Source organism: Dermacentor andersoni, chromosome 4, assembly GCF_023375885.2.
Source record: "Dermacentor andersoni chromosome 4, qqDerAnde1_hic_scaffold, whole genome shotgun sequence".
NCBI classification, from domain to species: Eukaryota; Metazoa; Arthropoda; class Arachnida; order Ixodida; family Ixodidae; genus Dermacentor; species Dermacentor andersoni.
The window spans coordinates 95,480,002-95,493,719 of record NC_092817.1 but is presented as its reverse complement, the minus strand read 5'-3'; the positions used below and the strand labels follow the sequence as shown (position 1 = coordinate 95,493,719).

The following is a 13,718-nucleotide window of genomic DNA, read 5'->3' as shown; positions in this document are numbered from 1 at the left end:
GCCTATAAGGTGCGGAGCTCAACCTCTTGCCAAAACATTCGATTGTAAGCTAAAAAAAGAAAAGCGCAAGGCTCTCCCGATGACATCAAAATCCGGGCAAAACGTCAGTGCACACCGAAAATGCTGCGTATCGTTCGCGGAGCTCGTCCAGAGAGAGCCCGCCCGCCGGGGTATAATCCCTGCACGCGACATGCCGCAAGCGAACGGGGTTCTGCCCGCGACTGCAAAATGGGTTTGGGCCTCGAGCGAGCAGCTTCCTTGTTTCTCTGTTCGTCTTTCTTTTTTCTTTCTTTAAATCCTGCGAGCAATAAATCGGTGCGCCTATAGCTGCTGCTCGCCCACCCCTCGCCCCCGAATATTGCGAGCGAGGACAACGGTCAGGAACACGACTTTTATTCCCGCCGCTTAAACAGGCCCCCTGTAAAGGTACACTATCGATTTACCGCGCCGAAAGCTCGTCGCACGTAAACCTTATTTTCTGTGAGCGCATACCGAAGCGTTTGGCAAGGGCGGCGTTGTTTATAAGGACCTCGTCTCCGCGTGTTAGGCGCGCAGGCAAAACAATATTGTGACTCAGTGCCGGCAAAAAAAAAATAATAATAATAATAATAATGCCCGGATTGCGTTGCGCCGGATCTGGGATTGTTTACTTACGAGATGCGAGAATTTTCGAGTAGAGACCACCGACCAAAAGGAAGAGATACATTTATTACAAGCAGAATGGTATGCAGGTGGTGGCTGAGAAAGGGGGGCAAATTCACTTGAAGCGTGCATTGACAAGCAACGCGCGAGCAGGTTGAACGAACTCTAGTGTTGCTGCCACTGCCCAACCATACGGCATTCGGTACAGACAAAAAAAAAAAAGCTTCAGTCTCGCCTGTAACGCGAAGCAGTGACGTCATAACTCGCGCAATAGTATGCGCAAGTCTTGCACTGTTTTGTGCGGTATCTGCTGGAGCAAACATTCGCAGATGGGTGTGACCAATCTCCATTCTATATAGGAGTACGAGCAAGAAGTCAGAGATGCGCAAAATGTAACATCAGGTGGCACTTCTGATGTGACAACCTTCGGGCGCCTATACCCGCAGGTTAACGGCGGCAAGGCGCAGTAAAGCCATTGTTCCCAGCTTCTGCGCCTCTAGTCCAAGTCGTCTTTGTTTGCGCAGGGAAACGCTCCGGGGCGGCAAAGAAAGGGAGAGACACGAGACTCTTGCTTCTTACTGTATCCTATCATGCCTGTCGCCTCGTCCCATAGGCATGGTTTATATACTCTTCTACGCGGGCGCTGGTTTATACATATGCTGCAGAGCGCCATGTCAGCCAATCATTTTTAATAAACGCGCCAGAGGCCAATCACAACACCATTCAGGTGCAGTATTCGTTACTGCAGTATCGTTGGAGTGGCCGATTTCGGGTGCTCACACGCGGTACATACCCACTCCCGCATACAGGAACCCATGTGGGCGTGAAAGAGGTTCGTTGAAGAGCGGCACATATTGACACATTGCCACATGCTCAGCCGTCCATGTTCGTCCGACGGTTGGGTTCGAATCCTGTTCCCTCAGCGCAGCAGCCAAATGCGCTGCCCATTCGACCGTGGACTGCCCAATGATCCATGTAGGCGGGAAAAGGGTTAGATACATAGATACAAAGACAATCAACTGCCGAAAAGGCTGTGAAGCCCCCTAAGAATGCGAACGCATTAAAATTATCCCTTACTCTGCGCGTCAGGCGCGTCGCATAGCAACAATTCACTTATACAAAAATGAGCACGTGCATCTTACAGCTGACGATGACGAAAAAAGAAGTGAAGGAATGCTTCCAAAATGTCACGGTTATGCGTCACAAAGGGTTGTACCAATGAGAAAGATACGCGTTTTACGTTGTATAACAACGCCGCTCTGGGGTGGGTTTCTCTCAGTCCTTTGCTGTGGATCGTGGGAAGAAATCCAGCTAGCCAAATAGTATGATTGGATTGGACTTCGCCGCATCAATCAGGAAGATGTTTCCCTTCTGTCGTCGAAGCTCGCCGAATTCAACAAGGATAAAGACGGAACAGGCCACCGTATCACTAGGAACCACCCACGAAGACAAGAACAACCAAGGCCCCCGTATACGGGTAATCCACCCACGCCTCTAATGCTTAAGGCAATCGGTGTATACTTTTGTTAGAGACGTTGCAAATCAAAACAAAGTCATAATGTTGTCATCCGCTAACGTCCTGTACAATGCTAGATCATTAAAATGATTGCTTAAAATGCTAGATAAATCTGACCATACAAGCATCAACCACGTCCGACCCCAGGCATAATGAAAGGTGTCGTATTAATTCCATATTAATGCCATATTAATCTCGTTGCGCGGTGACCGTGAGCTAAACACGGCAGGTGCGCAAAGTGGTACAAAAAACCCACGTGACCTTCTACGAGAAAGGGGCCGGTGGAGAGGGGAACGAGCGGCGCGCAGACAGAAAAACATGTGTTGCGTCGCTTACGTCATGCGACGGCGGCGGTGGTCGATGGTGGTCGCGGGCCGACAGTCGACTGCGAAATTAGCGAGGAAGGACGTTCGGCCAAGCACTAGCTGATTGCGCGGTAGGCCTCGCAAGTGCGCTGTGGCCGAGAAACGAGGAGCGACGTGCGAAGCGGTGGGAGCAAGGCGCGCGGCCGCGAGTGATGCTTTCCCCTACTGAGAGGATGCAATGTAATTGTGTTCGGCTTCTGTTACACATTTGTAACACTTAATGGCGACAAGCATGCTGCACCTTTACATAGTGCATTCAGTACTCGCATGTTTGGTTGCGGAGGTCTGCCTAAAAGCGCTACACTTGTATTTCACTTCATACTGAGGCTCATTGTGTCTTGCAAGAAGTCTGGTCCCCGTTGGTATAACTTAATGCATTACCAAGTGTGCAGCAGGTTTTCGCCTTCAAGTGTTACAGTGTAACATACTGTCGATTTTTTTTTTAAGGTGCCGGATGCTATGTAATAAGACAGCCCGCGAGCGCTAAGCACCTAACTGCTACAAAATGTTGTGAGCTTGGCATAGAATACGACTCAACCACGAAGTACTGTAACAGAAGTGGCGGGGGGGGGGGGGGGGGATAAACTTTTATTGTAGAACCAGCACTTTATGATGGCCGGGCCTAAGCCTCCCATGAGGGGACGTCGAGGGCTTGCCTCGCCGCCGCCTCACGGGCGTGCTCGGTCTCCCAGGTTTGGTCGTCGAGGGCGGAGCTCCGCAGAGCCTCATGCAACCTAGACGAGAGGGTTGTGGTGTTAATGTGTGTGTACTGTGCTGGGCACTCCCACAGCGTATGCGGAAGCGTAGCCGGGTGAATGCCACAGCTCCGACAGTTGGGGGTAGTGCTAACGTCTGGGAATATAAGGTGGGAGGTGGGCGGGTGAAGGGTACATGTTTGTAACAGACGCAGGGTGGCAGCCTGCGCCCAGCTGAACTTGGGGTCAGGTGGGGGGAGATTCGGCGACTGAGGTAAACGGCTTTAACGAGATCGTTATAAGTGGTCAGATTGTCCCTGGTGTCCGACTCGTCTCCAGTGACTCCGGCACTGTTGACTAGGCCTCGCTTAATGGAGTGGATGACCTCGTCGAGATTGGGGAGGTGTGGGTGGACAGGGCCCGCATGGGCCGGGATTCATGTCAGGGAGATCATGCTGTCTTTAGAGTGGCAGAGGATGCAAAGAGCTTGGCAAGAAATACGGCCTTTGCTGAAGTTAGTGACGGCTTAGCGAGAGTCACACACGATGGTGTGACAGGTGGGATCTAGAGTGGCCAGGGTGATGGCCACTTCTTCAGCCGTCTCGGCAGTAGAGGTAGTGACGCTGAAGGCGTGGTGTAGGACTCCATCGCTTGTGGCGACGGCCACAAATCGTGTGCCATGGTAATATTGGGCCGCATCAACAAATGTGACGCCAGGTACGTGAGCAAAGGCTTTTACGATAGCTCCGGCCCGAGCTTGGCGCCGGGCCCTGTTATATTCAGGGTGCATGTTTCTAGATATAGGGTCTGTGTAGATCCAGCTACGGATGTCAGTCGGGATCGTTTGTTTGGGGCCCTGTTGCTGATGGTAGGTGAAGCCAAACGTGGTTAGAATAAAGCGTACCGTTTCAGTAAGGGTGAGCCATTCAAGCTGAGGGCGTTGTTGGGCTTCGATGAGTTCGGCAAGGGTGTTGGGAACTCCCAGTTAATTGAAGAGTTCAGTGCTGGTGTAATGCGGGAGGCCAAGTGCTTGCTTGTAGACCCCTCGTATGAGGCTGTCGAGCTTGTTTTGCTCAGCCCGGTACCAGTTGAGGTACGCAGCAACATGGGTAATGTGACATATGACAAAGGACTGCACGAGGCGGAGAAGACTTTCTTCTTTGAGTCCCCCTCGTCGGCTAGAAATACGTTTAAGAAGGCGTAGGGTGTTTTGAGATCAGGCAGAGATCTTGCTGAGAGCCAATGCGTTGGCGCCGTTGGTAGAGATGGTGAGACCGAGGATCCAGGATACTAGGGACGGGTGGTATAGGACTGCCATCTTGAAGGCGTAGGGTGATGGCGTCACATGGTCGGTGATTGGATTGGTATTTGGGAGGGCGACCCCGCTGAATGGGCTTGTAGAGAAGAAGCTCCGATTTAGCCGGCGAACAGCGCAGTCCGGTTCCTTGGAAATAGGCTTCAACCGTGTCAATCGCCGTTTGGAGGGCTCACTCCACTTGACCATCACTTGACCTCGGTACGCCCAGATGGTGATGTCGTCGGCGTAGATGGTATGGTTGATATTGTCGACTCATTGTAGTTTCTGGGCAAGGCCAATCATCACTAAGTTAAAGAGCAAGGGAGAGATAACTGAACCTTTCGGGGTGCCTTTGCTGCCAAGGGGAAGCTGGTCTGATCGTAAATCGCCGGCCGAGAGGGTGGCCGTGTGATTGCAGAGGAAGTCATGGATGTAATTGTAGGCTCGCTCTCCCATGTGGAGGTGGGAGACCTGCTCAAGGATAGCTGCATGGGAAATGCTGTCAAAGGCTTGAGTGAGATCGAGTTCGAGGATGGCTTTGATGTAACAGGAACGGTCGTTTGGCACTTGATGTTTGAGCTGCAACATAGCGTCTTGAGTAGAAAGGTGAGGGCGAAATCCAATGATGGTGTGGGGATAGATAGAGTTGTCTTCGAGGTGAGTGTTGATGCGTGCTAAGAAGGCGTGTTCGATCACCTTGCCTATGCATGAAGTGAGGGAGATGGGCCTTAGGTTGTTGATGCTAGATGGTTTTCCAGGCTTTGGGATGAAGATAACGTTGGCAGTCTTCCAGGCAGCTGGGAGGGCACCATTGCGCCAGCAATCGTTGATGTAGTCAGTCAGATGGGACGCGGACTCGTCATCAAGATTGCGAAGTTTTGTTAGTGACCCCGTATGGACCTGGAGCAGAACGACCGTTAAGCTTCCGAAGAGCAGCATGTATTTCAGATACGCTGAAATCGGCGTCTAGTGTAGGGTTGGGATTACCGATGTAATTGCTGTGTTGACTGACTTGTCCCCTGGATATATATCTGGTGCAGAGGTAGTCAAGCACCTGTTGTGGACCTTGCTTAAGGGCCTGCGTATAAAGGAGTTTCTGTAGCCGATCCTGTTGGGTGGTGCGGGTGGTGGTATTGTCAAGCAGATGTTTGAGGAGTTTCCACAAGAATGGGCCATGAAGTTGTCCATCCACCGTGTTACACAGCTCAGTCCATTGTTGCCGGCTGAGGGTTTGACAACGCTCCTTGATGGCTCTATTGAGTTTAGAGATCTTACTTCTGAGGCGAAGGTTTAGGCGCTGCCCCTTCCATCGAGCTAGGATGGAGGCCTTAGCCTCCAGAAGATGGGCGAGGCGGCTATCCATGCGTTCAACTGGGGCATCTGTAGTTACCACCCGAGTGGCCGTTCGAACGTCAGTGCGTAGCGCTTGCATCCAGGTGTTAATGTCGGCAGTGCCTTCTGCTGAGGTAGCACCAATGCGTATCTTACGAAAAACATCCCAGTTGGTAATGGTGAATTCTTTAGTGGGGGCAGCGGCGGCAGCGAGTTGGGGTAAATAGTAAGGATACAATGGTCGCTGGATATTGGTCCAGTGTGCATTGTTGATGTTTGATGAAAGTGAGGTCGGGGGTAGAGTTCCGGGTTGTGGAGGTACCGAGGCGTGTGGGAATCGAGGGATCCGTGATAAGCGTGAGGCCTAAGTCGTGGTAATCTTGCCAGAGGTTACGAACTACATCTTCCGTGCGAAGGTAGCCCCAGCCTGTGTGGGCGAGGTTGAAATCACCGTCAATGAGTAGGGGGTGCGTTTCAGTTACATGAAGAGCCTTCTTAAAGAGGGTGAGATGATCTTGCAGGGCTCTCTTCTTGGGAGCTGGAGTCGTGGGGGCCTCCTATGGGCAGGGGCGTTCTGTGCGATAGGTGTAGGGGCTGTTGTTTGGAATTGTTTGAGGTTTCTACCCTCCTGTGTGAGCTTACTTAGGAGATCGCGTAAGATGGCGTTCTCGCGCTTAAGCTGAGCTATTTCTGCATGGGTTATCTGGTGAAAGAGAAGGGGAGGTGGCTTGCATGTTGGTGCTGTTACGACCCTCTCGCAAGGTGCCCTTGAGGGCCTCTGCGAAGCTCACTTTGTTGTTGTTGGTAGATGTGATGCGTGAAGCCGATGCAGACCGGGATCTTGAGCGTTGTTGCCTGGATCGAGATGGAGTTCTGGAGCGGGAACGGCTCCCCCTTGACGGTGTGCGGGAGCGTGGCATGGTTCCGGTGTTGAGGGTGGAGGAGCCGGCTTGCTGATAGGTGGCTTGGCTGGTTGCTCATCGTTCCCCGATATGCTTGCGGATGACGTACGGGGTTTTATAACGAGCTGCACAGGTTTTGTCCGCGGTGAGATGGGGACCACCACAGAGGGAGCACTTAGGGTTACAGTTGTGGTTGGCGGGGGGGTTGCGGACACCGCAGCCCCGGCGTATCTTATTATTTGGGTAGGGACAAACGTTCATACGGTGTCCGAGGCGCCTACACTGGTCACAAATGTCAATTTGCTTCCGATGTAGCGAACACGGGAGTAACGTGGAGCCGTAGTGGACCTGATAAGGCACATCCAGCCCGCCAAAAACGATGATCACTGTTGTAGTAGAGGCCATGCGCTTTGCTGCCAAGGCTGTCGGGTTTCAGGCAATGACAATTTTGTTGCGGATCTGCAGGGAGGTCTCCGTGAGTGGGATCCCACGAATCACCCCCTTCGTCATGCTCAGCTGTGGTTTCGTAGGCATTCACCTCGTGGGTGACGCCGTTCACTTGGATAGAATGGATGCGAGCGTACTGGTCTGCATGGTTCGGGTGAGGTGTGCTGACGACAACGATGATTTGTTGTGTATTCGGGCAGACAGTGTCTTCTAAGCTTTCTTCGTCGTGAGTTTGGCTGCTTGGAGAATGGCTGCGGTCACCACGGGGCTGCCGATCTTGGCTACATGAAGGGCGCCCTTGGGGCGGATGACAATCTTGATATCCTCCGTCGGAAGCGGTGGCATGCGGCCCGCCTTTTACTTGGGGCCTGAGATGATTCATCGGTCGGGGTTGAGTTGTTCGTGCCGCGTTTTGAGCGGCGGGATCGGGCAGTGAGGCAGCCAGACTGGGCGGTCACTTCTTCCGGCGCAATATCCTGGCCGGCGACCTGGATATCCATAGCGAAGACCGAGGTGCGGGCTCACACTGGTGGGAGATGTAAACGGCGCAGGCCGAGGCCCGACACGGCGCCAAGACGCAGCCGGCGCAGTCGGAGGCCTAACGACCGGCGAGCTAGGCTTAGCGCGGCGGCGACGTGGCGGGTGGATAAAAGGTGCGGTTCCCGGGAAAATGGAAAGTCCCACCTGAAAACGAGGTGTACATAGAGTCCGGAGAACTTCACGAATCGTTTGGTGAAAACTTTAGGTTGCTAATCACAGAAAAAATCTGCGAAACCATTTGAGGAAGCCGGAGCCGACATGAAAACGCCCGCACACCTCGGCCTCTTCTGATCCGCGCCAAATTCGTCGAAAATCGACGTGCCACCCCTGTTTCTCATGGCGCCAGAACAAACTTCAATTTTTCTAGCAATTTCGGTAGGAAGTCCTACATAAGTTTATTCCATAATAAGCTGTATTCTATTTTATAAATAAATTTATCCTCTATGTCCTTACCTATAGTCGTTGTGATGGCACACTTGTGCACGAGGCAGTAGTAAACTAGCTTTGAGGTAAAATAAGTTACAGTCCACGAAAGGTTCATCCCCCCCCTTCTTGGGTACGGGCCAGAATTTGAAGGAATAAGAAGAAGGTTAAAAGATAAAAACCAAAATTTATAGACGTACGCGTACCCCGTACTTAATTCATGAACTTAGCGACTAGTCCATCGCTTGTCAATTCGAATGTTAGCGACAACTCGCATACTACCATACATGGAGTCCCCCCCCCCCTTACTACACGTAATACCTACACTATCTCTGTCACGGCTTGACAATTCAGTCCAAGCTGCCATTTTTCCACATTCTTTTTCCTAAGATGTACTCGTACATAGCTATCTTACTGAACGCAAGCTTGCCGCAGCTTCCATTCTCTTCTTCTTTTTTGCCAAGCATAAAATGAATCAACGTCATCAACAGCAACGGTGCTCTGGTCGAGAAGAAAGAAGACGACAAGGTTAGCGCGAGAAGTTAGCCCAGAAGACAGCTAGACGCCATGGCTTGGCTCTCCGCCAGGAAAAATGCCACGGTCGTGCGTGCTCCCAAACCTGCACAGCAGATGGAAGATTGCCGCACCGAGGACCTTTGGCTGGAGCTGCGGAGAGCCTTCAGCGAGATACAGGAGAAGCGAAGCACCAGCCTGCGCTTCGAGAAGCTGTACCAAAACGCATACGCCATGGTGGTGCGAAACGAAGGGACGCTCCTTTACCACGGACTGCGCGAAGCCGTGACAGAACACCTGATCAACAAAGTACGTGCCCTAGTCTTGGCTAAAGTTGACGAGGACTTCCTGCAAACACTGATTCGGGCTTGGAAGGACCACCAGACAAGCATGGCAATGATTGGCGACATCGTAACGTACTTGGACCTCATTTACGTGCCTCAGAACAGCGTTGACAGCGTGCACAAAGTGGGCGTCTTGCTCTTTCGGGATAAGGTGGCCTGCAACGCTGACGTACGGAACCACGTCCGCAGAAGCCTGCTCGGCTTGGTGAAGACAGAACGCGAAGGTAAGCCAGTCGACAGGCGTTCCATGAAGGACGCGTGCGAAATGCTCACAAGCTTGGAACTCGATTCTACGCCCGTCTACAAGGAAGATTTCGAGCAGCCCTTCCTGGAAGAGTCGGCGCAATTCTACGCTTTACAGGGTGATCATTATATCGGAACGATGGACACTTTCGAGTACATCGCCAAAGTAGAGCAGCATATCAAGGAAGAGTCGGAGTGGGCGAGACAGTGCCTGTGCGAGTCAACCGTGGCTTCTGTCGTGCAGGTAGTGGAGAAAGAACTCATTGGGAAGCATATGAAGGCCATCCTGGAGATGGAGGGCTCTGGCCTCGTGCACATGCTCAAGCACCGGATGACAGAGGAACTGGCGCGCACATACCGGCTCCTCAAATGCGTGCAGGGTGGCCTCAAGACAATGCTTGAATGCATGAGCAAGTACCTGCGCGACGTAGGAAGATCAATCGTGAGAGAGAACGGGGACTCCGTGAACCTGGTACCGAAAGTTATGGAGCTGAAAGAAAGCTTTGACCACTTTGTACAGCACTCGTTCGGAGACGAGCAGCTAGTCAAGCAGATGATCACCACCGACTTTGAGTATATACTTAGCCTGACCCGCAAGTCACCCGAGCTTCTGTCTGCGTTTGTAGACGGCGCGTTACGAAAAGGAATTAAGGGCATGACAAAGCCGGAGATTAACCAGTTGCTGGACAAGGCTATCGCGATATTTCGGTTCCTACAGGAGAAAGACCTTTTCGAACGCTACTACAAGCAGCATCTGGCCAAGCGGCTGCTGCTCAACAAATGCGTCTCAATCGACGCAGAGAGAAGTATGGTCGCTAAACTTGCAAACGAGTGTGGCTGCATGTTCACCTCCAAGATGGAAGCCATGTTCAAGGACATGAATATCTCCAACAACATGATGCTGGATTTCAAGGCAGCAATATCGTCTTGCGGAATGGACTTCGACGGAGTCGACCTGAACGTGCACGTGCTCACGACGGGCTTCTGGCCACTGCCTGTCGCCACGCAGCAAAGCAACATTCCCCCCGGCCCGCGCAGCGCTTTCGAGACGTTCCGGCGGTTCTACCTGGCGAGGCATGAAGGCCGACGTCTGACCCTCCAGCCACAGCTGGGCTGGGCAGACATGAGCGCCGTGTTCTACGGGCCGTGCAACAACGAGCCGTGTTCGTCGCAAGCGTCAGACAAGCTCCAGCCGCGCACCTACACAATCCAGGTGACGACGTACCAGATGTGCGTGCTGATGCTGTTCAACAGCCGCGACAAGATATCGTACGAGGACATCGCCTCCGAGACGGACATCCCCGAAACAAACCTGGTTCGCGCCCTTCATTCACTGAGCGCGGCAGACGCCTCCATGCCATTGCTTACCAAGACGCCCAACACGAAAGAAGTTGATAAGGACCACGTTTTCGCTGTCAATGAAGCCTTCACGTCCGGTTTGCGAAAGGTCAAAATTCAGCCGACGTCGGGTCAGAAAAATTCCGCGCCAAAGATCGATAGTAACGCGGGCAACGTGGGTAACGTGCAGGAAGAGCGACGGTACGAACTGGAAGCGGCCATCGTGAGGATAATGAAGGCGCGCAAGACATTGTCACACGACGACCTTCTCGTCGAAGTGACGAACGTGCTTAAAGCCAGGTACACTCCCAGTCCCGCTGCGTTTAAGAAGAGAGTCGATGCCCTTATAGAAAGAGAGTATCTTGAGAGGGCTACCGAGGACCCAGAGGTGTACATCTATATGCCATAAAAAATACAGCAATAGCATGCCCTTTGGTTTGCCGCAGCTCAACAGGAACAACTCGTACCACGAATAGAGAGCAAGGTGCGACTCTAGCCCTTCTATCATGTCTTGGCAAGGAAATCCTTCGCTTCCTGGAAAACAAATTTTTGATTGAAGAAAAGAATTATTTTCGAAAACGAGACTGACTTCTCGATGATATTCTGTTCGTTATTGGTATACCAATAACTAGAAATCGTCCTGCTTGCCCATCGGCGTTCCTCGAACGACTTAACGCCGTAAATAGCGTTGTCGTACCAAATGTTGCTCTATATTTAGGCGATCGTGCTTCGTATGCAGGTGATTCCGTAGCTGTTTATACTCTTCCGTATCGTGGCCTAAGTAACGGTGCGCTTGCTATTGTCATCGTTAACGCGGCCTATATAGTAGAGTCTTTCGTTTATGGTGAAATCAGATCTCGTCCTTGCACGCCCGGCATAAAGAATGTTACACACGAAAAAAAAAAAAAAAACATCGAGTACTCGCCGAAAGATAAATTTTACTGCGACATTTAAATTCAGTCGATCGAAAAATGAGGCAGGACGACGCAAATACTCAATTACCTAACAGATTAAAGCGAGAAGAGTCAGACTGCGCTTGCACTCGTCCCATCCGCGCTCCAGCACAATTTTCTGGCAGTGTTATTTTGCTGGTCTCACACAGAGACGTTCATCATTTCATAGCCTTTCAATGAGCGAAGAGGAAGACGTTGAAAGGATATTTTTTTATTACTATTATTGAGACGTTTGTCCTGTGGCATAAAAACCTGTGAAGAGTGCATGTTATACGTACATGTATTATTTGTTGTGTTGAATGAAGTCCAACAGGAACCTATGATGCGTACTATAGATCTACAGATAATGGTAGTCCCGTGAGCGGCTTGGGTGTAGCCCCACTTTTGACAGCTAGTGATGAGCGTAGACAGGGGTGACTACAAGATATGTGCGGTAGATCTGCGAGGGCAGACGAGCGAGGGACTCAGCTCATGCCCAGCTCTGATGCCGTCTATTCAAGTACATGTAAAACGCGGAAATGCTTTTCTGAGATAAACCTCTCGTACGATTTTAGTGAAATGTGTTGCATTTAAGAGTAGGCCAAATTATAGTGATTGTAGGAAACTATACCTTAATTTAGGGTCCGATTCTTTTTTAGATAAATTGCCTAAAATTGGTGGTTTGAAAAAGAAAATAGAAGCACGAGTACAAATCCGTAACGAATCATTAATGCAAAAGAACACAAATATCGCAGTTCTCTAAACTGCATCCGATAGAGCACCTTAAGTGGACAATTTTGGTACCTATCTTAATCTCCATCATAAGTGGATTTTTAGTGTTTGCGAGGGTTTCGCAAAAGTTCAATTCTCACATGGTAATATAATTCATAATATAATATAATATAATATAATATAATATAATATAATATAATATAATATAATATAATATAATATAATATAATATAATACGAACTACGGTCTAAATCAAAACTTTGCTTCCTGCAACTCATTAGATTTTCACTTTTTCCTTTATATGTAACATACCTGGTGAAATCCGGTAATATGGTTGCCGGGAAAAACGATGTGTCTTTCCCCATGTATTTATATATAGGAGCCCCTGAACTAAGGCTTTTAACTCAAACTACTCGCAACGGGAGAAACCGAGCTGGAGGTACGATCCACACGGAGTTGGCAGTTGTTGCGACGCCGGTTACTCGAACTTCGACCGGCGTTACTTCCGGGTAGCGTAGCGTTGACTGCAGGCTGCAGGCGTCCGGTAGACCAGGGCTACTAGGCAGGAGCGAGACGATTTCTAGTGCGAAACTTGCACTGTTTATTCCATTCTTGGTCAAGGATATAAAATAAGAGAATGATAATAAAAAATACATTGCAAGGCCGCTTAAATGGGCCCGCTAAAAATCGTAGAATGACAGAAAGCTGAGCTAGTTGGTAAGGATTCATTATGCAAAAGGGTGAGGCGTGCAGACAGGACACAAGAGAAGAGAAGTGGACAACACGAACGCCGACTATCAACTGAAGGGTGCACTGAGGCGAAAAGAAGAAAGAAGGCACACAACTCGTCTTCGCAAGCTCTGGAATGGTATCACCACGTGTCAGTCGGGTACATGTACCGGTCTACGTGAGAAACAGTTGTTAGGGCACTTAATCGCTTACTTAATCTGGAAGTGCGTGCGTGAGTCACCCTTCGATTACTTTACATAAGGAAAAGATTAAGTGCCTTAACAGCTATCTCTCACGTAGACCGGCACATGTACCCGACTGACACGTGGTGATACCATTCCAGAGCTTGCGCAGATGAGTTTTGTGTCTTCTTTCTTCTTTTCGCCTCAATGCTCCCTTCAGTTGATAGTCGGCGTTCGTGCTGTCCACTTCTCTTCTCTTGTGTCCTGTCTGCACGCCTCACCTTTTTGCATAAAAGTCGTAGGCGGGATTTGGCTCACGTCGACGTCACGCGACATATACTGAGTCCGGTCGGTGATTGGCGGCTGATACCTCTCTCCTAGGCGACGTTGCACGTGCTTGCCTCTGCTGGAGGCAACCCGGGGGTCCAGTTTGGTTCGCGGAAAGGAGTCTCCCCTTGAGTCGCACAGTTCGCGGAAGGCGGCCCTCCCTCCTGTCACGCACACACAAAGGGCCCGAAATCACTACGAGGTGCCCGCCAGACCAAC

The 13,718-nt window shown here is 50.8% G+C and overlaps 1 protein-coding gene across 1 annotated transcript; it reads left to right on the top strand.

Moving 5' to 3' along the window:
* The first annotated feature begins 8,726 nt into the window (after nt 1-8,726).
* On the top strand, nt 8,727-11,006 carry LOC126536816 (cullin-3-A-like). The gene has a single exon (XM_050183819.1). It carries the CDS (start codon nt 8,727-8,729, stop codon nt 11,004-11,006), a length of 2,280 nt encoding a protein of 759 aa, XP_050039776.1.
* Nucleotides 11,007-13,718: the final 2,712 nt, after the last annotated feature.